Source organism: Canis aureus, chromosome 32 (assembly GCF_053574225.1).
Source record: "Canis aureus isolate CA01 chromosome 32, VMU_Caureus_v.1.0, whole genome shotgun sequence".
Classification (NCBI taxonomy): domain Eukaryota; kingdom Metazoa; phylum Chordata; class Mammalia; order Carnivora; family Canidae; genus Canis; species Canis aureus.
Genome location: NC_135642.1, coordinates 7,356,745 through 7,382,192, shown reverse-complemented (window position 1 = coordinate 7,382,192; position 25,448 = coordinate 7,356,745). Strand labels below are relative to the sequence as shown.

Below are 25,448 nucleotides of genomic sequence, written 5' to 3'. Positions count from 1 at the left end.
AATATTGTGACGGCAAAACATGGCCTATTGTCAAAATGAGAGGCTAGTTCTTTTGCTTTAATGATTGATTCATGAACCTGTAAAGGAGGCAGGGCCAAAGCCCATGTTAAGGATTTTGTTTCTTATTTGAAGAATAATAGGAAGCCAGTTAAAGCATTTAAGCCATGGGGGTGATATTTTAAAAAGAGAATGTGGACGGTATAAGAAGCAAGAAATTTGGTGAGTATTGTAGTAGTTAGGTTCAAGATAATGATGGCTTTAACCAGTGGAAGATTGAGATGGAGAAATGTGCCAATTTGAGATAGAAGTGTCAGGGTGGTTGGTGGTTGGATGTGGTAGGTGAGGGAAAGGGGGGAATCAAAGGTGATTCTTAAGTTTTTGGGTTAGGTTGCTGGGTGATCAGTGATTCCATTACTGACTTCTGCTATTGTTGCTAGGGGTGGAGTTGGGCATAGATCATTAATCCACTTTTGGAAATTTTAAATTCTAGGTACTAATGAGCCATACAGGTGGAGATACAGAATAAGCAGTTGGGTATCTCAGTATAGGGCTCAAAAAAGAGGACAGGGTTGAACCTACTTTGTATCAACCACCATTTCAGTGCTAAGGGTACAACAGAGAGCAAATTATAATAAACTTATAACTTATTAAATAAGTTATAAATGATAACTTATGTTCCCATTCTAGTCCAGACAGACAGGAAATACATAGGTACATAATGTTAGCAAGGAGTAGTGTGCTGTGAATTAAAGTGTGGTTTAGTAGTGGCAAGGCCTGTATTTTAGATTGAATGAGTGGGGGAAAATCCTCTGAAGATGCAACATTTGAACAGATATGTAACTGTTGGTCTGGGAATGGTTATGGATGAGATTGCCTAGTAAAACTTCAGATGAGTGGATAGATAAATTCTAGGATTCTTTTTTCTTATGTATTAAGAATATACCAATCTGAAAATTATCTTGACCCTTCACAACTAGTTTTCTCTCTCTTCAGAACAGGCTTTTACTCCAGTGGAAAGTAATTGTGGTTTTGTTTGTTTATTTCATTTAAACCTTAGCTGTTAATATTTCTTCCTTAAAGATAATTTTTATGTAACTAATAACCAAAATCTGCCAATGATTTTTAAGTTATATACTTGGCTATATTATTTTTTTAATAATAAGTAGCTGTTGTTGGCCAGGCCCACTAGGATTTATCATGGCACTCTTCCAGGTCATTTTCTCATCTTGTACACATTTGATACTTAAAGTAACCTGATTACATTCTGCCTCCAAATCTCAAAGTTCAAAAAGTTAAGTGCGCTTCTTTCTATACACATAAGCTGTAATGTATATATATCATAAATGTACTCTTTAATCCCCATCCCCCCTAAGATGCATATTTACATTTTTAAATGACCATTTTTTAGACTAATGTCTGAAGAAGTTGTTTTGCAGAGTCATGTGCTGGTAGAATCTTTATTGGGTAATGACTTGATGTAAGATTTATTAACTTGTTTGTAAGCTACCAAAATAGGCAGTTTATAGGCATAATCTTCATACATTAAGATTTTTTGCATGTCAACCCTATTTCTGTAGGAGGAATCTGGGAAATAAATCAACCAATTCTTAATATTCTTATGATATAAATAATAACTTAGGATATCAAAGTAGTAAAATATATCGCCTAGTCAGCCATGTAATGTGTGGTCTATTACACAGTTGATTCATATTTGCTATGCAAATATCAAATTTGGCAAGCATATCTTAACATATTTTTATCTTTTTGATTTTAAAGTCTTAAAAATAGGGCAGCCCTGGTGGTGCAGCGGTTTAGCGCCGCCTGCAGCCCAGGGTGTTATCCTGGAGACCTGGGATCGAGTCCCTCCCATGTCGGGTCCCTACATGGAGCCTGCTTCTCCCTCTGCCTGTGTCTCTGCCCCCCCCCCCCCCCCCCCCGTGTGTCTCTATGAATAAATAAATTTTAAAAAGTTTTCAAAAAAAAAGTCTTAAAAATAATCGTGATTGTTATTTGTTGAGTGCTTGCTATATACCAGATTCTGTTTTAAGCACCTTGAATGTGTAGTAGTTCATTTTTCCTCACAGCAACCTTATGATAGTCGCTGTTATTAATTATCCTTTTTTATTGATGAGGAAACTGCAGTACAGAAGAGTTAAGTAGCTAACCCAAAATGTTTTTCAGTAGTCAGAGGAAGAACGGGGTATTAAATCATGGTTCTCTGACTCTTCTTTGATATTCTGTTCTTTTGTAGTGCAGGATCAACTGCCCTTTAGAACTCCCTTAACCAGCACACTTTGGTATACTATTAATTCTGTTATGAATCTAAGTGGTTTTCATGTATAAAAAAAGAGTGAGTTATAGTGTAGCTTACTTTTGCCAGTGTTTATATTTGTTTCTATTTAAAATGTTTAAACCCCAAGATGCCTGGCTGGCTTAGTCAGAAAAGCATGAGACTTGATCTCATGGTCATGAGTTTGAGACCCACATGGCATGTAGAGATTACTTCAGTAAGTAGAAAACAAAAAACAACTTAAAAAAAATGTTTAAACTACTTTTTTACTATGGAATATAACACGGAAAAGGGCGTAAAACAAAATGTATAGCCTTCTAAATTATTATCATTCATAACCACCATCAAGGTAACAAAAGCCAATATTTGTCAGCATCTCAGAAACCCTTCCATGGCCTTTTGCTTTAACATTTTAGGATGTAAGTATGGAAACATGAACACTATAGTTTTGTTTGTTTTTAAACTTTGAAAAAATGGAATCACATGGTGTATATACTCTTTTGTGGCTGGCTTTTGTTCACTATTGTTTTTTTTAATCATCTACAATAAATCTAGAATGAGTAGTTCAGAAGTTCATGTGAAGGCTTTTGTCAGCCTTTTAACAATCTTTTTTTTTTCTTTTTTTCTTTTTTTTACATGCCCTATGCGGTGCAAGAGGGCTGCCATAACTCCAGATTCATGTTTTCACACATTATACCCCAAGAGAGGAAACAGTGGGCAGTTATAGCAGCATAGTTTATTGGCAGAAGCATAAAACTCTAAATTTAATGAATATCACCAAGATTGCTAGAAGAGAGTGTTTTTGCTTTATCTTGACTATCATAACTTTTTATCCTCTTGACCATTCATCCAAAAATAAATTGGCCGCTTCACCTCTTCTGAATATGAGGAAACTGGGTCCCAGAATGTTTAAAAAATGTTGTGAGGGTAATGCTGAATCATGACCAGACTACTTATCTTCTTTCTTTCTTTGTATCTATTTACTTATTTTTTAGAGAAAGGACAGGGGAAAGAGAGAGCAAGGGAGCAGGGGGAAGATGGAAAGAGAATTTTTTTTTTTTTCCAATTCATGAGATATACAGGGAGAGAGGCAGAGACATAGGCAAAGGGAAAAGCAGACTCCCTGTGGGGAGCCTGATGTGGGACTAGATCCCAGGAGACCAGGATCATACCCTGAGCCAAAGGTAGACACTCAACTGCTGAGCCACCCAGGAGTCCTGGAAAGAGAAAGAATCTTAAGGAGTCACCACACCCAGTACAGAGCCAGATGAAGGGCTCGATCCCATGAACCTGAGATCATGACCTGAGCCAAAACCAAGAGTCAGATGCTCAACCAACTGAGCCCCCAGAATACTATATTCTATCTCATGAACTGGTATTTTTTTCTTTTATCATGAAGTCCTATTTGTGGCTGAAGAAATTAAGCATCCAATTGAGTGCATAGTGCATGCAGGGAATTCTGTTCTCCAGCATGTCTGCAGCTGGAGATCTAGTGTGTCTGACACACAAGATGTCATATCTACTCAGTGGTCTGTCTGGGTGTAGAAGCTAGTACCTTGTCAGTGTTATATCTGTGTGCTTTTACACAGTAAGAACCTATATTTTATTCTCACTAAAGTTCTGTGATACTGCTTGGTGAAACTGTGTAAGAGATGAGAAATCAATGGAATAGTATTTTGACAGGATATTGGTCTGCTGGGGTAATATAAATTCATAATGCCTACTCATTTAATTTTCAAAGCTGGAGGCTATTATCTAGTGGCAGTGTTCTGGCCTGACTACTTTATTTCCAATATACAAAATGATAAAACTGAATTAGTGGACGGTTGAACTGCCCTTTGGAGAGATACCTGGTAACTACAGCATCATTTATTCTTGTGAAACAAAGTACTTCTACTTTAAAAAGAGTATAGTAAGGAGAGTTATCTCATATTCCTTTCACAATTTTGTTATATTATAGACTTAATGCCAAGACTTAGAAAACCTGTGAAAAGTCTGATTCCTATTTTTGTGATAGAGATACATGTGTTCCCTTGTACTTTCGGGAGGGCATGACTTCAGAATGTTTCCTTTTCAATATTGAAAAAAAGAATATTTGTCAGTGCTTAAGAAATTAAGATAGGCTAGCTTTTGGCAGTTGTAATTCAGTATTATGAATAATGATGAACATTTATGTGTTCATTAAAATTATTTGATTTATTAATGTATGTGTTATATCTTTGTATGTCATGGTGCTAATTATATTTAACAGGGGTAGGATAAGATTTCACTTAAGTAACTTTTTTTAGTTTTTAAAAATAAACCACCCTGACAAAATACAAAGAAAAAATATAAAAGCAAAATTAACTTTCTTCAGTGCATATTAAAATATTAATATTCTGATATGTTGGTCAATATTAAAGCAAGATTCCAAAATGCATCTACATTAATGACTCTGAAATGTTTATATTTTCTGTTTAAACATTTTTTTATTATTTATTTTTACACTTTAGGTTTGCCATCCGAAAGATAATGCTCTTGGAATTTAGGTGAGTTAAAGGCTTTACTTGGATGAAGTTAAAGATACTGTCAGATTTGTATTGTCTATATACCATAGAGATGCCTTATCATTTTTTTTTTAAATTCCAGTGTAGTTAACATACAGTGTTACATTATGTTCAGGTGTACAATATATTGATTCAGCAACTCCATACATCGCTCAGTGCTCATCTCGACAAATGCACTTCTAAGTCCCTATCACCTATTCCATCCATCCCCCTATCCACCTACCTATATCAAATCATCTACTCTGGTAGCCTCAGTTCCTCATCTGAAAATGTATGTAGTCAGATAACACCCAAGACAAAACATTACTTGTTTTTTCACATTAACTGTGACAAGTCAGTGATATCTCTGAGGCATCCAGGAGAAACAAAGATACCTAGAGGGATATGTATTCCAAATGCAGAAAAATTCCTATGGATAAAACCTTCGTAGAGATGAGTTCAGATTCCCCAGTTACAAACCATGTTAGGATAATCAACTTTAAGCAAGAGTCAGTTGAAATAACAGAGGACAGAATTAGACCCCTACCCCACCCACCGAGGACCCTAGGTAATTAAATAATTGATATACACTGTCAAGTCATTATGTTTAAAGTTATGAGTATAAAAGAAGAAATTGAGCTTGTGAATGTGGAACAGGACACTAAAAATGGACAGATTTGGGGAAAACAAAAATTATTGAAATTTAAAAATTCAGTGGACAAATTATCTACAGGTACCTAGGATATATTGCATTTTCAGTTCTAGACCACTAATAAAGCAAGTCAAATGTAGTTTTTGGTTTCCCAGTGCATATAAAAGTGGTGTTTATACTATATTGTAGTCTATTAACTGCAACAGCAGTATGTCTAAAATATATATATCAATTTTAATTTTAAAAATACCTTATTGCTGAAAAATACCATCATCTGAACTTTCAACAACTCTTAATCATTAATCATGGATTACCATAACAAGTACAATAATACTGAAAAAGTTTTTTGAAATACTCTTACTGCCAAATTATTTAGTAATTCTTACTATCAAAATGTGACAGACACAAAGTGAGCAAATACTGTTGGAAAAAATGGTGCTAATAGACTTACTTAGTGCAGCATTGCCACACACCTTCAATTGGTGAAAAATGCAACATCTGCAAAACTGAGTAAACCGAACCACAATAAAACAACAGAGGCCTTTGGTGGACTAGACACAGCTAAAGACAGAATTAGTGACCTGGGATACAGAAAATTCATTAGATAATAGCAGAGAGAAATAGAGATGAACAGTATAAAAGGAAATTCAGAGATACAGTGGTGAAAATGAGAAAGTCCAATAAGAATTTTAGAAGAGATATGAGAGAATAGCAATTTAGAAGATACAGTGGTTAAGAATGTCCTACAGTTGAAACATGACTTTTAAATTCAGGAAGTACAGTAATTCTGATTAGAACAACTGAAGACCGACTAAGATGGAATGAAGATCTTATCTGCTAGCGGAAAAAAAGATAATACTCAAAGATACAGATTAATTGTAGATTTCTCAGTTGTAGTAATAGAGAATGTAAAAGAATAAGACTAATATAAGAAAAAAATCACTAACAACCCAGAAAGAATTATATGATCAGCTAAACTATCATGAAATAAAGAAATTGCAGACAGATTAACACTAACGAACTTGGTGAGAGAAGTTCTAAAGGATATAATTCAGGAAAAAGGAATTTAAACTTATAAGAAAGGAATGAAATGAAGCTTTGTGCATTTTATTTATGAAAGAGCACTCAAGTGTCTTTCTTACTTGGAGCCTTTGACCATCATTTTAAGTAAAAATTCACTTGCCCAGTTTCTTAAGTTCTTATAAATAAAGTAAGTATTGCTAAAGATAGACCCATGAAAATACTGATGTGAGCATGAAAGGAAGTAGAAAACTACAGCGCTATAGTAGAATCTAAACCACTTAACTATGTGTATTTGTGCATAGGTATGCAAACATGTATGTGAGTGATTACAACATGTATATGGAGTGATTTAAAGTGGGAACAAAACACCTTGCTTTTTTTCATTAATGCTTGAGAGTATTTTAACCCCAGTATGGTAGTTGTTATTTATAACTACCCTGAATGATATAAATAGGCTAAGTTATGTTTAGAAATCAGAAATAATTAAATTTATTTAGGAATATTTTCACCACAATCTTAAAATAAGAATTTTAGCATCTTAAGGGGACAACACCAGTTACCTTGAAAACTGACTTGTGTTGAATACCTAATAAATTAAGTATTAAAATGCTTTTTTTTATTATTAAGTCTCTTTCTTAGTGTCTGGAGGTCATTTGGTCCTCATATGAGGTAGTATTAATGTCTCAGATACATTTATCTACAGAAACTACCCATTATACCATTTTGGTTTTTTTACTTCATTAAGAGCTTTAGATAGGGAATATCCAGTGTTCTGATGGTCATAATAAGATCTTAGTAATCCTTGCTGTCTTCCTGCCTTAAAAGTATAAACTCTCATTCTCCAAAGCTGCAATTATTATAAATAAATTTGTAGCAGGTAACAGTGACCTAGATTACAGGTAAATTTGTGAAGGATGTTCAAGTTATGTAGTTTTTAAAAAGTTTTCAGGAAGTTGTAGAAATCATGCTTTTCCAGGTGAGTGACATATTATAGTGAGTGGTGGTAACTAATGAAATACTCTGCTTTTTCACTCTTCACAGCCAGTATCTTGAAAATTACCTCTGGATGAATTATTCTCCAGAGGTGTCCAGCAAGGCCTATTTAATGTCAATCTGCTGTATGGTGAATGAGAAATTCAGAGAAAATGTCCCTGCATGGGAGGTAACAGACTTAAATTACTTCATAGCTTTCATACTGTGCTCACTTTAAGCCATTAAAAAGTAGCAGAACTTTTTACTGATAATAAGTAATGCTTTTAGAACAGAACTTTGGGGATGCCTGGGTAGCTTCATGGTTGAGCATCTGCCTTTGATTCAGGTCATGATCCCACGGTCTTGGGATAAAGTCCTGCATCAGGCTCTCTGCAGGGAGTCTGCTTCTCCCTTTGCCTATGTCTCTGCCTCCCCTCTGTGTGTCTCATGAATAAATAAATAAAATTAAAAAAAAAAAAAGGACAGAACTTTGCCCAATAATAAAGCAAGTGTTGAGGAAAAAATGTATAAAAAATACTATTCTTTTTTTGGTTTCAATACTTTATTCAAACTCATTTACTATGAACCAAAAACTTATGGAGGTGAAATTATTTTTCTGTTTTTTGCTTGAAATAAGAATGGTATGGATTATAAAGGTTTTTCATCAGATTGATACGAAGTTCATATTCATTAGCACAAATAGTGCTTAAATGAGATAATATTTTTCAGTGTCCTCTTTCATGACCAAGAATATTTATTTGTAGTTTTCCATACATAAAGTAGTGTTGCCACAGTCAAGATAGATGGTTTATTTTTATTTTTATTTTTTTTAATTTTTTATTTATTTATTTATTTATGATAGTCACAGAGAGAGAGAGAGGCAGAGACACAGGCAGAGGGCGAAGCAGGCTCCATGCACCGGGAGCCTGATGTGGGATTCGATCCCGGGTCTCCAGGATCACGCCCTGGGCCAAAGGCAGGCGCGAAACCGCTGCGCCACCCAGGGATCCCAAGATAGATGGTTTAAATTGTAATTTCAATTTTCTCCCTATCCCCAATTTAGGATCTGCTTTCCTGTTTAGAAATTTCTAATAGACTAACATTTTTTCTTTGTGCCAGTGTAATAGAGACTTGGTCAATAAAGGTCTAAAATCTAGATATTCTTTGGCTGCCATAAAATGGTCCGCTCATCAACTTTTTTAAATAAAAGACACAGGTACTTGCCATCTTTTTATGACATTGGTCTCTAAATTGAGGAAGTATTAAACTCTTTAAGATAAAACCATGGGCACTTCTCTTGGATATTCATTTAGTAAGTGCCATCTTTGGGCAGGTTAGAGCCCAGAGTAAACTGTAGGCCTTGTGTATTATTGAAAAAGCCTGGGGATTTCTTGAAGTTGCTTCAAACTATTCTAGGAAAGGAGAGGGAAGAGTTTTGAGCTAAAGAATGACCTGATCAGTTTGCGTGTTATAAAGACCATTTTGTTGATTAGGGCTTGAAGTAGAGAAATACAGATGAAGAGAATAGGGTACACACATATTTAGAAAGTAGAACTGACTAGATTTCATAATTGAATAATTAGTATTAAGGAAGAATGTTATTTTCAATAACTTTCTGGGCTTGGGCAACCACGTGTAATAGATGATATTGCCGTTTACCAAAATAGGTGGTAATAGAGGATTGAGAAGTACTCTCGAGGGTACAAAATTGTTGAATTGATTTTTGGATTTCATGAGTTTAAATTGCCTTTTGAATATCTGGATGAAATTGTCTAGTAGACAGAAATCTTGAGATCTAGAGTTAATGAGAGTAATCTGGGCTGAGGATGTATATTTCGAATCATTAGCATATGTCTTGAAGTCAAGAGGGGGGAAAAAAAGAATGAGATTAGAACCCTAGAATACTGCTGTGTATACAACAAAAGAAGAGGGGACTCCTCAGCACATTGAAAAGTAGTGGGGGGTTGAAAGAGTCCGTCGGACTTGACAGCCGTAACAGCTTCAGAGACATATGAGAGGTGGAAACCTGTTGTAGAGAAGTAAATGAAATGAAAACAACTAGTATAGACCACACATTTGGAACACTTCTCTGAAAGAGAGATGGATATGGAAGTAACTAGATGGGGAGGCAGATCAGTGGGAAGCTTGAATATATTTACATTATTTACTTTTTGTACATTACTTATATGTTAAGAGTAAAGAGCTAAGACAAAGCAAGAGAGGCTATCTTTGAGATTAGTTAATGGGAAACCATAATTTTTGCTAAAGAAACATCTTTTGGCATTAAGTTAGAAGAGTTAAAACATTTCAGATCCTTAGAAAACAAAGGTTAACCTAAATATGAGCATAATCCATAAAAGAAAAAAAAAAGGAAGTAAAACAACTATTTTAGGGACACCTAGCTGAGTCAATCAGGAGAGACTGTGACTCTTGATCTTGAGGTCATAAGTTCAAGCCCCCATGTTCAACATAGAGATTACTTTAATAAAAGTGAAAAAAATATTTTTTAAAACAAACACACAAAACCCCCATTTTTTTAGGTAAAGTTTTCTGCAACTCTTCCATGGTCTTGCCAGAAACCTGTATTTGACTTGCTACCATTAATTATAAGTAAGAAAATAATCTTTTTTGGTAATTACTTGGTTTTGTTAATAGACTTCTAAAGAGTCTTACTGATGTTTGTTTAAGGGAAAAGTGGAGAGCAAGCCATTTCAAAATAAATTTTTATTCTTTTTTCAGACTTTTAAGAAGAAGCCCGACCACTTTCCTTTTTTCTTTAAGTGTATCTTGAAAGCAGCGTTAGCTGAAACCGATGGTGAATTTTCACTCCATGAACAGACGGTCTTACTGCTTTTTCTTGATCATTGCTTCAATAGTTTGGTAATTTTACTTTTATCTTTGGGGAAAACTTTCAAATGCTCTTGTTTTTTAAGTTAAACATAAATGAAATTACCCTCTATGACCAACTCTTCTTCCATGGTAGTAGGGAAGGAGGATAATGCCAAAAGCTTAATTTTAGCGACTTCTTAAAAACATTTTAGAAGATCCATTCACTTTTAAAATAGATTTGGACTACAGCTCCTTTTTTTCTGTCTAGACTCTAAGAAAAATAATAATCAGAACTGAAAGGTAGAACAGCAAAGAGTCTGGCTAATTTGAATTTTGAGTAATGAGGTCTGTGCCACAAGCTGCACACAAAACTACCTTTATTACTTTTCAGTCATGCTTCATGCACAGGCTGCAGGTCAGCAGGAGAGTTGTATTCTGAGTTGACTGATTAGGGGCAGTTGTAGATGATCTTTGAAAATCTCTTAGGTTGCATATGATACATTTTCATCTTTCATAAGAGTATCTTCAAAATAATTAAATATTTATGGTAATTAATATTTTATTCGCGCTTCTCTACTGTGGTTATGTGGAGGTCTGTACCTATTTATTTAAAAATAAGTGCTTCTGAACTGATAGTGCAGGAGAATGGATGGGATTCTTTCTTAAGAATGGTTGTTAAAAAAAAAAAAAGAATGGTTGTTAATAGATGGATGGTTATTACTTGTAGGTACTACCTCACGTGAATCTTGTAAAGGCATTAAAAAAAGATTTGTGAAGCCCTAAGTGAATGCTACTATTCTCTTTATCATTTATTAAACTACACAATGCAGATGTAAATATAAACATGGTTATCAGAAATTGAACAAAAACAAGATTTATTTAGGTGCTAGTTAGGTGCTAGATTTGATTAACTTAAAAACTAGTTTATTATTGAAATACTTAAATTTTTTCAGTATGCCATCAGTTCTTATTACTTGAGGTAGTTAGGTCTATGAAGTAGTTGCAAACATGGAATTGACCAAAACTGAACCATTGCTCCTAGGGAAAATATAGAGTTAGGTGCCTACAAGCCTACAGTCACAACATTTTCATCAATCAGTCAATACATAATCTTGTTTTATGTGTTTCTGTTTAAAGACACCTTATGTAATAATATATTGTTGACTCATTAACATTGAACTCATGGCCAACAGCACTGTAACTGAAGTCTGAACAAACCTTATCATAACATATGTATTTTCTCTATAAGGCACATCACGGCCTTCTTGCACATAGGAACACTGACCAGCACTTCAAGCCCTTAATAGGAAATATTAAGATATCATTACTTTGAAAGTATTGGTGGCATGTTTTCACCCAAGGACTTAAAATTAAAAGGTAGTATATTCCTTATATAAAGATTTAAGTTAAAATATTGGTATGCTTATAAATTTGTTTTCTTTGTGCCTTAAACAGGAAGTAGACTTGATACGGAGTCAAGTACAGCAGCTTATCTCCCTCCCAATGTGGATGGGCTTACAGCCTGTAAGTATCTAGTTTCAGAAACTTATGTGTATTTGTGTTATATAAGTGGGAAATGGTGGTCTAAAACTGTGTAGCTTTAATATAGATTTAAAATGATAACTAAAAATCCCTTTTCCTGCTTAGAAAATATATTTAATACAGTATGCATTAACTTATCACACACGTAGTTTTTGTAGTTTTAAAGTTTTTAAATGTAAGCTAGTAGGTGTTTGTCATTATTATGAGGTAAAATAAGGTAGTATCTATTGAGCTCATAAAGAAAGGATTAAATTAACAAAATGTGGTTATTATTTCTGTGTGTGTCTTTGGATTAGACTAAATACAACTTGAATTTTTTTATTTCGTACGATTAGAACGTACACATAGCTATAGGAGAAGGTCTAGATAATGTTTATTAATGACTTCATTATTTTTTTCATTAAAGACTTACTGGATCATATCTGTTACTATCAAAACCAAATTAATTGATCTTGAGGAATAAAGTTATATAACTATCAAATTTCAGAAATTTAAATAATAAATTCACTCAGAATTTCATTTTCTGCATGTGGGTTTTTTGCAGATAGACAGATATGCAAACTTATTCATAGGTACCAGTTGATGGTGATAAAAACAGACTTATGTAGATGAATGCTAGATTAAAACTGGTAAATGCCATTTGAAAGAATATAGTCATGTGGACATTTCCTTGTTTACTAGTGACAGCTGTTTCTATGTTCAATGTTTCAGACTCATTTTTCAAATTTCAGTGATTATACTAATAATTGTTAATGCTCTAATTTTTCAAGCTTAAATCCTTCATTTTAGAAATAAGAAAAATTTAATTGGTTATTGAACTTAAAACCTTGAGAGAAAAGGCAGTTGTTATTATTATCTTTTAGTTATTATCAACAATTGTTAGAATTGAATAGTTTTTAAAAATAGAATTATTTCTTAGTTTTCAGGTTTTATCATGTTGCTTTCAGGTTTTATCCCGTTGTATCCACACTGGAAAAATAGCTAGTAGTTGAGCTTGTCTTTAACCTTGTAAATTTTGGGGTTACTGTTGATGTAATATCACATCATTCTTTCAGGCACGATTGGAGTTAGAATTAAAAAAGACACCTAAGCTAAGAAAATTCTGGAACTTGATTAAAAAGAATGATGAAAAGATGGATCCAGAAGCAAGAGAACAGTATGTTGCCAAAGCTTTGTTCCATGTTAGTTTGTTATGGTGGCTGTGAGTCTAAGATGATATTGACTAGTTTGTTGTTTGCTTTATATAAGGCTGAACCAAATAAATAATTAAGTGCTTTTACTGTCAGAGGAATATTTTATATAAAGATCTAAAGGGGAAGCCACAATATCAACATGTTTTTCTCCCTTTTTTTTCCTCTGCCACAGTGATAAGTATATCACTGATCTTCTCCTGTCTATTAACCATAATTTGTCTGTCATGGATAGTTCTTTATTTTCTCCACCTCTTCAGGCTGTCAATCCAAGTTTTCTTTCTTTTTTTTTTTACTCTTACTCTTAACAATGACTTTTATACACTATCGTTCATTCATTTATTCATTCAATAAAAAAATCATAAACATTTTGCCAGGTACTATTTTAGATATAGAGGATATAGCAGGGAACAAAATGGAAGTAATTCCTGTTCTATAGAGCTTACGTTCTAGTTAGGGAAGACAGTAACAAACAGATCAATTTAGTATATTTGATGGTAGTATATTCTAAGGAGAAGAATAAATCAAGTATAAGGATTAAAGAAGCAGGTGAGGGTTATGGATTCTTTTAATAATAATTGTTATCAGTTGGTTAAGTCTGTCAGCAAGTATTTATTTCACCAAATAAAATGCTATTAGTAGGACATGGGGAAGATCTACATACTCTAAGAGTTCTCTCTCTCTCTCTCTCTCTCAGGCTAACTGGTCTAATTGTAACCTTGCCTTATCTACATGATGACTGTTGGAGCAGCACTCCTTGCTCTGTCTCCATCTTTTATTGTTCTTTTCCACTCCTTTTTCTTGGCTTATGTAAATATGCTGAAGACTCCTTTCCCTTGGGCCTATGATAACTTTCTAACTCTATCTTATTTTTTCTTCTACTTAGGAAAGTGCTCTATACATGTGTAGCTAATAATGAAAGCCATGAGTAAGATGATCTAGTGAGATACATAAACAAACCATGAAAAGAGGGTTAAGGACAAAAAGAAGTGAAACCTGTAGTTATGCCGGCGGTTACTGAAAATGGGAAGAACTGAGAAAAGTTATGTGTCAGTGAAATGAATTTGAATGTAAGGCAGTGAAAACTATAAGGACAAGATATTAGGGTCAGAGTAGGAAAATCCCTTCTTTAATTTTCCAACTCTAGTCTCATTCATTTCTCATGGTGACTTCCCACCCAACAGCCTCTTGATTAAACTAATCGCATGGCATCTGCATTATTTGACTACTCTTTTTTTTTTTTTAAACCCACTCTCAGTATGATTTAACCATAAATCTCTGTGGCCCTTTCTTCCCTGCTTTCTTATCTTCGTATGACCCTTTGCTATGTACAGTTGACCCTTGAACAGCATGTAGGTTGAGGGCACTGATCCCTCCAACCATACAGTCAAAAGCCCATATATCATTTGTGACTTCCCAAAAAACTAACTGCTGATAGAAGCTTCACTGGTAACAGTAAGTGGACACATATTTTGTATACTATATCTATTACATACTATACTCTTACAATAAAGTAAGCTAGAGAATAGAAATGTTAAAATAAGGAAGAGAAAATATATTCACAGTATTATAGTGTATTTATTGAAAAAAATCTGCACGTAAGTAGACCTACAGTTCAAACCCATGTTGTTGAAGGATCAACTATACTTCTATTTGCCATGAACTCCAGTTTGTATTAAGTAATATCCGTTGTTTTTCCTCCATTGCCTTTCTGCCCAGTCTCTCTTAATTCTTCCAGACAGTAGGGCTTGGAATACTACAGTCCTTTGACTAGCAATTTGTATCCCATCAGCCAGTTCTACTGGATCATCTTTTGTCATTTTTCTTCTTGTCTATTCATATTGCTGTTGTCTTAAAACAAGCCTTCACAGCTCCTGACTAAAGCACTCCAATAAATTCCTATCTGGTGTTTCTTCCAACTTTCCCACAACAATGAGCCTTACTAGCCATCTTTATAGAAAATTTTAGTTTTGGGATGCATGGGTGGCTCAACAATTGAGTGTCTGCCTTGGGCTCAGGGCATGATCCCAGAGTCCCTGGATCGAATCCCATATTGGCTTCCTGTGGGGAGCCTGCATCTCCCTCTGCCTATGGCTCTGCCTCTATGTGTCTCTCAGGAATAAATAAGTAAAATCTTTAAAAAAAACAAAAAAGAAAAAAACGAGAACGAAAATTTTATATTCTTTGCCATATTCCTATTCATAAAGTTTCAGTAGTTTTCTAGTTCCCATAGGATAAACTCTGAACTCCTTGCAGTGGCATTCAGAAATCCCCAGCTATATTTTGCAACTCCCCCAAATCCTTAGCCCAGTCTATTCATTGTTTCTTAAACTAAGTTCTTCTTTAAGTACCCTTTCCTCTCTACTCCACTTAATTGAAGGTTAATGTAAGCACTTCTAGACAAACTGTTTTAGGCCACTAAAGTACTTTCTTCTTCTGAATTCCAAAAATATGCTCTGTGTTTTTTATTGAAATGCCAGCTGTTTGTGTAATGGTTAGAATATGTGTAGTTATTAAGAGAATAGTCAGACTTAAATAGGCTTCACACTCACTTGCCGTGTAATGATGGGCAAGTTAACATCACCTCTTTGAGCACGAGTGGGAAAATCGGAAATTGGGACAGTAAGTAGTACCTATTTCATAGGACTGTTGTCAGCATTAAATGAGATTATCCATATGAATAATCTGGCAGCTCAGATCCTGGCACACTAAGTGCTCAGTTAATGTCAGCCAGTTTTGTTAATTACATGCTGGTTTGTGTTTACTGATTATCTTTAAATTATAATACTTGTCATTTCAAGTATATTTTCGTCATTGCCCTCCTTTGTATTTCTAGCAGGACTGGCATAATCATTTGCAGCTGTCCAGTACCTGATGAATGTTTCTTCATTGATAGGTACATAGTGCATCTTAAATTAGTAATGAGTAGAAAATTGTTATTTATTTATTTATTTATTTATTTATTTTAATTTTTATTTATTTATGGTAGTCACAGAGAGAGAGAGAGAGAGAGAGAGAGGCAGAGACACAGGCAGAGGGAGAAGCAGGCTCCATGCACCGGGAGCCCGACGTGGGATTCGATCCCGGGTCTCCAGGATCGCGCCCTGGGCCAAAGGCAGGCGCCAAACCGCTGCGCCACCCAGGGATCCCTGTTATTTATTTATTAAGATTTTATTTATTCATGAGAGACACAGAGAGAGAGGCAGAGACACAGGCAGACGGAGAAGCAGGCTCACTACAGGGAGCCCAATGTGGGACTCAATCCCCAGAACCTGGGATCACACCCTGGACTAAAGGCAGATGCTCAACCACTGAACCCCCCAGGTGTCCCAAAAATTGTTTTTTACAGCAACATTTAATTTTTAGACATTGTAATATTCTACTATATGTAATACTTCAAACATACTGAAGTATAAAATTGCTTAACTACATACTTAAACATTAAATGTTGAACCATGGGGCAGAATATAAATGCAATTTTGAAAACTTTCTAGTTCTGACCTTTAAATCACAAGCGAAAACTTTCACAGTAAGAGAAAGGGATGTTTTCTTAGCTGGCTTGTTATACAAGTAATGAGGCATTTCTTTTTCTTCAGGTAGTCTTGTATTTACATACAAAGAAGCAGCTGTGTGTTCAAATTATGGTCCCAATTCCAGAGAGAAATGGGACATTTGAGCAGTGTAAGAAAGGCTTGTTGGACATTTAAATATTACTTTTGAAATAATTACTTTTCAAAAATAATTTGGTGAATGTTATTCTCTGATTTAGATCCTTTCAAGAAAGAAGATTTCTTTCACAGCTCATACAGAAGTTTATCTCTGTGCTGAAATCAGTGCCACTTTCCGGTAACTATCTTATCAGCTCATTTGTGAAGTTGTTACGTGCCTCTGTGGTATTTTCTAGTCTCTAATCTAAAAACCTTCTCTTAGAATAGTTTGAAATCATAATGACAACATATCTGTCCTCCCCTTTTCATATATATTACCAGTCTAAGTATTGTAACTGCCTTAAAAATTCACATATTTAAAAGGTACCTGCATGGCTTTTTTAAATACTCATTTATTTAGCAAATATTTTTTGAGTTTGCTTGCCAGACCTAGTTCCTGAACAAGGTGCTGGGATGCAGTGATGAAGAAAACAATCAGAGACCCATGTGGCATTTATAATACGTTGCTGAATAGTGCTTTTAAACATCAGATACTGTTTGGAGGGGAGAGAGTTTGAGCTACAAGACAAAATGAGAAAGATTTCCCTCCAACATGGCCTCCATTTATTAACGAAACAAATATATGTTGGGTAGACTATATACTTAAAAATATACCATGATTATGCTACATTTTGTGTGTGTGATAATGCCTAATACCAGGAGGGGTTAATTACATCATGCTGGATTTGTAAGATCTTTATAAGCATTTAGTGAATGTACAAAGAATGTTTTTTACTTAATAAAGGTGTATATATGTAAGCTATGTCTTTGATTAATAAAATTTTATTTCCTAAGTGGGATATAATCTAAGAATAGCTCTGTAGATGTAACATATTTATATTTTTTGCATCAGAGATTACCACTTTGTTTAAACTAAAATACAAGAGAATTAATTATAAATGCTGACCTTTCAAGTAATATTTTACAACTGAAAATCATACCTATAATTCAGCAAGGAATAGATAATAATGCTGATTTAGCTAGATTGGATTAGAGACATAATGCTCCTTGTATCAGTATAAAGAAAAAATTGTCATATGCTTATAATCTAAGTCACTTAGTATTTTTAAGATGTTCAATTAGTGGCTTAAATCTAGAAGGAAGACTTAGGTTTAGTTTTCTTGGCACAAAAGGTAGTAATAGTGCTTAGAACTACTAATGCCTGTAATAACTATGGCCATAAAAATTGACCTCTCTGTGGAATGTTAATCTTGGGTCATCCAGCAAGGTTTGAAAATCAAGTAACAACAGCAACATAGGACCTGCTGTAATTTTAACAATTTATAAACCACCAGCTGTTGCCATCGTTTATATATAGCCAGAAAACAAAATTTCTTAGTTTGACCTTGAGCTTTCATCAAAATTTGTTAACTCTGGCAGAGGAGCCAATAGGATGATGAAAGTAGTGTGCCTGTTCAGAAAGGGTAAAGATGGATGGTTTATAGAGTTAGAAAACAGAAAACTGGTTTTTAAAAAAATAAGGATTATAGTTTCATTTTACAGGGTTGTGAAAAACAACATATCAATATCAGTTGTTACAAAGAAAATCTGTGTAGGTTGATCTGAGATGTCAGGACTGCTTTCAGAAGAAAAGAAAAAAAAAAACCCACAATACATGTAAGAAGCAAAAGATAAAGATATCTTGGTGACTGAAATAGGAATGAGAAGGTTTCAGCTCTGAACAATATGCCCAGTAGGGCCAGCTTCCACAAAAACATGCAGCTTTATTCACCAGAGCTCAGAAGTTGAGTGGCAAGCATCATGTTCTAATTTTAATTTTAAATAGGCCATTGCCAGTAATTTTCTCAAACTATAAATAAAAATACAGAGTTTGCTTGCTTTTTAAATTTTGGACAAAAATAGTTTTCTTTTACAGTAACAAGAATAAAAAATAGAGGACAAGTTTGAATGGATTTAATTTAAAAGTTGCTCCTTTCAATTCTTTAGTTTCAAGAACTATATGACTAGACTGTTGCAGAAAACCTGGATTCTAGTTCTAACCAGCCATGGTCTAGCACTGGGTTAGTCATTGCTAGGAGTCCTTAAACTAAGCAACAGTAGGGACCCTGGAATTACTTCCTTTTTAATTGACACAATCTTGGCAAGATATAGTTTAGCTGGTAAAATGGTAGACTTTCCTGACTTTAGGAAAAAAAAAAAAACAAAAAAAAACAACAAACTTGTACTCTAAAAGTTTGTCATGTTACAAGGTTGTAATTATTTAAGAACAAAACTAAGTGTTTTTTAAAATAGTACATTAATACTCATGAATAGCATAAAAATAAGGTAGTGATTTAAAAATATTTCATTGCTTTGTCATTGACATTTTTTTAAAGATTTTATTTATTTATTCATGAGAGACACAGAGAGAGAGAGAGAGAGAGAGAGAGAGAGGCAGAGATATAGGCAGAGAGAGAAACAGGCTCCCTGCAGGGAGCCCAGTGTGGGACTCGATCCCAGAACTTCAGGATCACGCCCTGGGCTGAAGGCAGATGATCAACTGCTGAGCCACCCAGACGTCCCTATCACTGACATTTTAATGTCAAAAGTAATATATACAGTGGAAAAAAACTCCTAACAATTGTCTTTTAATTAGTTTGGTGTGTACCTTTCCCATCCATTTTCTTTGCATTCTAAAGATACCGATCTGTATCTGCATGTACACATATATATATGTGTTAGTGTATATGAGAGAAGTTCTAGATGTTTAGTGTGTGAAGACAAGAAGGGAAGTGGGTCAAGAACTAATGTAAAACTGCCTTTTTAGTTTTGTTTTGTTTTAAACTGCCTTTGTAATTTTTGTATCATTGAGTTTTTTCAAATCTAGTCATTTAGTATAGGTCATTTATTATGACTAATTATTACAGACATTAGTAGATCTATCCACTTTAAAAATATTTTTGCAAATCTCATTTTTAAAATATGTTTCTGATCTTAGAGAGGTTTTCATTTTCTTTTATCTGTAGAGCTAAATATAAAGGTAAGGTCCTGCTTTTTTTGAAATACAGGTGAGGTCCTTACTCTGAATCATGGTCCGGTCCTGATGAGTAAGAGACAAATGACAGTTTCAAAAAATAACTGCCAGTTATAAGATACAGTGTATAAAATGGCCTAAGTAAAAAAATTCTTACATGGTTTCTCTGTTATGTCTAGAACCAGTCACTATGGACAAAGTTCATTACTGTGAAAGATTCATTGAACTTATGATTGACCTAGAGGTAAGAATGTGCAGTAACTTTTCTGTTACATCATCTTTAAGGGGGATAAATTAAGCACATGACTATATGAAATATTTCTTCATTACCCCAAACTGGCCTTGGTTTTTTTTTTCCCCTGTTTCTTGGTGTAACAGAGAGAGGAAAGTCAAAAGTAGTTGGACCTTGAAGTTTTCAAAAAACTGTCAGATGGCTGTTATTTGTAGAAAAAAATATTATGTAGTGTAGTTATTAAACATGAGTCTAGCAATAACATTTTATTTTCTATCATATTTTAATACCCTATCATAGAGGTTTTTGGGTTTTTCCCCCCATCATAGAGTTTTAATACTGGCTGAAGTTATGGGTTTATGGCCATCTCTTTAATAAATCTCACTTCTCTAAATGTGCATAATATTGTTGATGAAGAAAGATATAGTTGCTATTGTCATTTTTTTAAATAAAGATTTTTAAAAAAGATTTCATATTATAAGCTGCAAGATTTTGACAGAAAGTTCAGATGCAGAGTTGATATAATTCAGATTGAATTCATTTACTTTCCTTTCCCTCTTCACTGCAGGAAATTGAAAGAAAATCCTTTGTGTTCATTTCTTATCAGGAGGGAGAGGGTGGTTTCTTGACATCAGGATTAGAGTATTGGGCTAGCAGCCATTCATGAGATCTTTATTCAGATTCTAGTTCTGCGAGTAACTAATTTGTAACCTCTGAGGATCTCGATAACCTCATCTATAAAATGAGGATATTTGATTAGATTAGTGGTTTTCAAGCTGATAACCAGTATCCTAGCATTGTTTTGCTGACTGTCACAAGGGGAATGTGGGAAAAAGATTAGAAAAAGAAGTCTCCACTCAGGGGTCCCCGGTTCCTTTTCTCTCAGAGTAGCACCACTTTTAAATCTAAACACAGTATATATTGGGATTTCATATAGGATTTTGTTTGAAAACTACTGGCCAGCATATCTGTGAAATTTCTTCTAGTGCTAGATTTTATTTTTAAACGTTGCCACTGAGTTTATTTACTGCATGGACCAGACCTCTTGGCTTTGTGCACAGTGTTTTTTGGGAGACTAGAGGGTACTTGTATGTGATTTGACACTTATGAGCAAAATAGTAGATTTTACCTCTAGCTGCAGAGAGCATACAGACTTATTGCCATGCTGTTTATTTTTTCTAGGCTCTACTCCCCACAAGGCGCTGGTTTAATACTATCCTTGATGACTCCCACCTTTTGGTTCATTGTTACCTTTCCAATCTTGTTCATAGGGAAGAGGATGGCCATCTTTTTTCCCAGGTAAGCATTGATATATCTGAACTGTTAAATATTTTCATTTCTAAATTTCTTTTTTTTGCCATGCAGCTAAGAGGACCAGTGGATGATATTAAAGGAAATTTTGCTAAGTGTTGAGTTGAATAATGTAAATTCCTAATTAGTCATTTTAAAGTAAAATCAAGTCTTAATATAGAAAATGAATGAATGAAGAGCTTTTGTTAATCATGTGATTTTATTATTGGACTAATTTATAATTTTGGCAGTGTAGTCCCACATACTCATATTTTATGTTAGTAATCACTATGGAATACAATAGATGAGGAGCATTAATTTTAAGAGAACTATGCCCTAATTTCATGGCTGTCTTTCCATAAGATGTTGGTGACAAAGACAGTTGATAGCATGGAAATGCTCATTTGGTACCTTGGGTAGAAAGTTGCATTAGTGTTTCACATTTGCTGTATCACAACTCATTTATAGAAGAAAAGTCTTCTAACAGACTTCTAACACTTGCCTTTCAATGAGATTATACTTGGAGATACAATGTGTGTGCGTGTGTGTGTGTGTGTGTGTGTGTGTGTGTGTGTTTTAAGATTTTATTTATTTGAGATAGCACGACCACAAGGGACGGGGAGGGGTAGAGGTAGAGGAAGAAGTAGGCTCTCCATTGAGGACGGAGCCCAATGTAGGGCTTGATCCCAGGACCCTGGGATCATGTCCTGAGTTGAAGGCAGACACTTAACCGACTGAGCCATCCAGGTGCCCCTATATATTCTTTTTAAGAATTCTTTTATTATTTATTTATTCATTCATTCATTCATTCATTCATTCATTTATTTATTTATTTTAGAGAGAGAATGTACAAGCTAGAGGAAGGGCAGAGGGAGAGAAAGCAAAGGAATCCCAAGCAGACCCCCCACTGAGCACAGAGCCTGACTTGGGGCTCAATTTCACAACCCCGAGATCACGACCTAAGCTGAAATCAAGAGTCAGACGCTTAACTGACTACACCACCAAGGCGCCCTAAGCATTCTTATCTTGTATTTATATTTTTCTCATTCTTTTATTAATTTCTACCCAGGGATTTACCAATACATTAAAATTCTCATATCTGATCTGCCACAGGTTAGAATCAATAATAAAGATTTGGAGTGAATGCAACAAGTAGACTCTTGATACCACCGTCGCTATGAAGGGAAAGCAGGCCTTCATTAGCAACAATAATTAAGCCAAAGGAAGGGCTTGATGGCCATGGAGACAGATGACAGGAATAAATATCTTCACTTTCCTCACCCTGCTGCTTTTCCCTAATAGAAGCAGTACACAGAGGAGAATTTCTCCAATTACAAATTCCAAAACCTTGTTCAGAAAATTCTGTGTTAAGTGGCTTAAATTAAAGACCTCAGGGTTTCCCCCTACTGGTCTAGTTATATAAATTTGCAGTGATGTAATTTGTTTTTTTCCATTAGTGTTTGGCTTTCATCATTTAGGTCTTTAATGTCTATTCATTATTGAGATTGCAGTATAAGTTCCTTTCTGTAGAAGTAGACCATGTATATGAAAAAGACTTTAACAATTTATTCACTAGACCCACACTTTATTCTCACACAAGTAAAACATGTTTTGAATATGTTCTGAAGTGTTTGTCATAGTGTTTACATTCCAGAGATCTTCAGCACTTCTGGGAGGTTATAAGGATTTGTTTATTCTTTATAATAGTTTTTGTTCATGGTTCCTTATTCTTATATTCACACAGTTTATTAATGTAAACATATCCTTTCAGCTTTTAGACATGCTTAAGTTCTATACTGGTTTTGAGATTAACGACCAGACTGGAAATGCTCTGACAGAAAATGAGATGACCACAATTCACTATGACAGAATTACTTCTCTACAGGTAACTGAAATGCAGTGCAGTCTATGCTTCTGCTCCATCAAGTTGGGTCATAAATAGTTTCTTATAGTACAGGTAGAAGAAAGTACTATTTTAATAATATTTTCATTTTGAACTTTTGAAATACTGCTAATTCTGATGAATCCATGGGGGAAAAAATGGCTTTCTTCAGTTTTGAGAATCAAGATACTGATAAATTTGACACTGAAATTTCCTGTCGGTTGTTAGACCAATTTGGTGCATATATTTAACCAGTTTCATTTTGTTTGTTTTCTATTACTGATCTCATCTTGTTCATACTCTCTTTGGTAGCAGAAAGAAGCTTCTGTTTGTCACTTTGAAGAAATTCCATTCTTAATGTTTTAAAGAGTCATTTTGGGTAAAGACTTGGTCAAACTTAAGTTGAAATTGTCTTCCATAATCGATTCCACTCTGCTCTCCCTCTTTCCCAGAATGACATCTGGGTATGTGGAGGCACTGTGATAGCCTCATTGTTTTGGAAGAGGAATGATCTGCACAGTGTCCCATTTCAGAGGTCTTTTCCTGCTCTTCTCAGGGCAGTGGTGTTTTGTCCTTCCACTTCTGCCCTTGAAGCCACCACAGCTGGTATGGCATGTGATCTGCTTTCTTGGCACCAGGCAAGGGATGATGATTGTTCCCAGGGAATTTGACTGTGTCCTTGCTGATGAGACTCCAGCCTTGCTCTTGGTGGTGCTGGAGTTCTCCTGAGAGCTTACTCCCATTCATTTCCCAGCTTAAACAGCTCACTGAGGCTGGGGTCGCAAGGTCATTTTGCTATTACCTGTAGTAATCTAATGGCACGTTCACCAGTAACCTTGGCAACTTGTGATGCCACCTACTATGGGGCACATGAAAATTTCTGGATCTTTTCTGTGCCTCATGGGCATTAAGGAAGACTAGGGATGTTATCTTAGATGCTCTTCCGTAGTCACTGTAATGCTATTTCTGTTTCCTTGCAGCTTATCCCATGTTGGTTAGTAGTGTTACCCTGCAAGGTCCGTTCTTTCCAGAGCTCCAAAGTAAAAGTACAAACTACTGGGCTTTTGAATTCTCCCTCAAGCTGTCTCCTCAGTGGGAATTTCCCTTGGAACTTTCTTTCAGTTTTGTTGGGTCAGTTCTTTTTTTTTTTTTTTTTTTTTTTCCAAGATTTTATTTATTTATTTATGAGAGACACAGAGAGAGAGAGGCAGAGACACAGGCAGAGGGAGAAGGAGGCTCCATGCAGGGAGCCCGACCTGGGACTCAATCCTGAGTCTCCAGGATCACACCGTGGGCCAAAGGCGGCGCTAAACTGCTGAGCCACCTGGGCTGCCTGGGCCAGTTCTTGATAATAAAGAATTTTGTTTTATTTTTCTCCCTGTCAGTGAAGCTAGCTTTCATGACTATTCATGTATGTTCAAAATACAGCATTAGAAATAAAAAAACTAAACATTGACTCTTTGTTGTTTTTGTACTCCTGCTAGAATAATTCTAGTTTGTTTCCTAGTTTGTATTGAATTCTGGCTAAATAAAGCAAAGGTCACATATGAAAAGCATGTAAGAAAGAGAAGAATAAAAATATTAAGATATTTTTATTTTGTAGTATGTAAATTATAGTTGATTATAATAATATGTAGGCATTAGTTACTGATTTTTTTGTTTTCTCTTTTCTAGAGAGCTGCTTTTGCACATTTCCCTGAACTCTATGATTTTGCCCTCTCAAATGTGGCAGAAGTAGATACTCGGGAATCTTTGGTCAAGTTTTTTGGACCTCTTAGGTAAGCTGACATGAAAGGAAAACCGGATTTTAATTTTCTTTTTTGTTTTTAATCATTTTGCATTATTAGGTAATGTAACTTATTGCACCACTAAAATTAGTACTTCTCTCTTGCAGTTGGTGTCTTTAAGTCACTTAGATATAATTTTGATCTTCTATTTTAGGGGGCAAGATTTATATTTTTTGTGACTTCAACTTTTTTCCTAGATCATAAGTTTTTCTTAGAGTACAACATATAACTGGTATCCCATCAATTATAACATAAAGCAGGAACCAGTAAATGTTCATATATGATGTCAGAAGTATGAGAAAAATTTTTGTGTGTTTAAAATTTATGAAATTAGTAATATTCTTTGACACTTAGCTAATATGCTTTTTTGAAAATGGTAGTAATACATTTATACTACATGGTAGGTACTCTATTAAGTGTATAAATAATCCTCAAAATATTCAGGTGAGGACAAGGTACCATTTTATTTATGTATGTATGTATGAATGATGAATGACAGGGTACCATTTTAGATAAAAGGTCACCAAAACACAGAATTGATAAGTCATTTGCT

General features: G+C 34.7%; 1 protein-coding gene across 2 annotated transcripts in view; it reads left to right on the top strand.

Moving 5' to 3' along the window:
• Positions 1-25,448, top strand: part of AQR (aquarius intron-binding spliceosomal factor) — a 99,497-nt gene that overhangs the window by 9,234 nt on the left and 64,815 nt on the right. For both annotated transcript variants that reach the window (XM_077880497.1, XM_077880498.1), the window contains 10 exons: positions 4,783-4,818; positions 7,532-7,652; positions 10,202-10,342; positions 11,747-11,815; positions 12,889-12,989; positions 16,793-16,869; positions 19,884-19,948; positions 21,119-21,235; positions 22,998-23,111; positions 24,783-24,886. In XM_077880497.1, the coding sequence (XP_077736623.1) occupies positions 4,783-4,818; positions 7,532-7,652; positions 10,202-10,342; positions 11,747-11,815; positions 12,889-12,989; positions 16,793-16,869; positions 19,884-19,948; positions 21,119-21,235; positions 22,998-23,111; positions 24,783-24,886 (945 nt within the window). The remainder of the gene's footprint in view (positions 1-4,782; positions 4,819-7,531; positions 7,653-10,201; positions 10,343-11,746; positions 11,816-12,888; positions 12,990-16,792; positions 16,870-19,883; positions 19,949-21,118; positions 21,236-22,997; positions 23,112-24,782; positions 24,887-25,448) is intronic.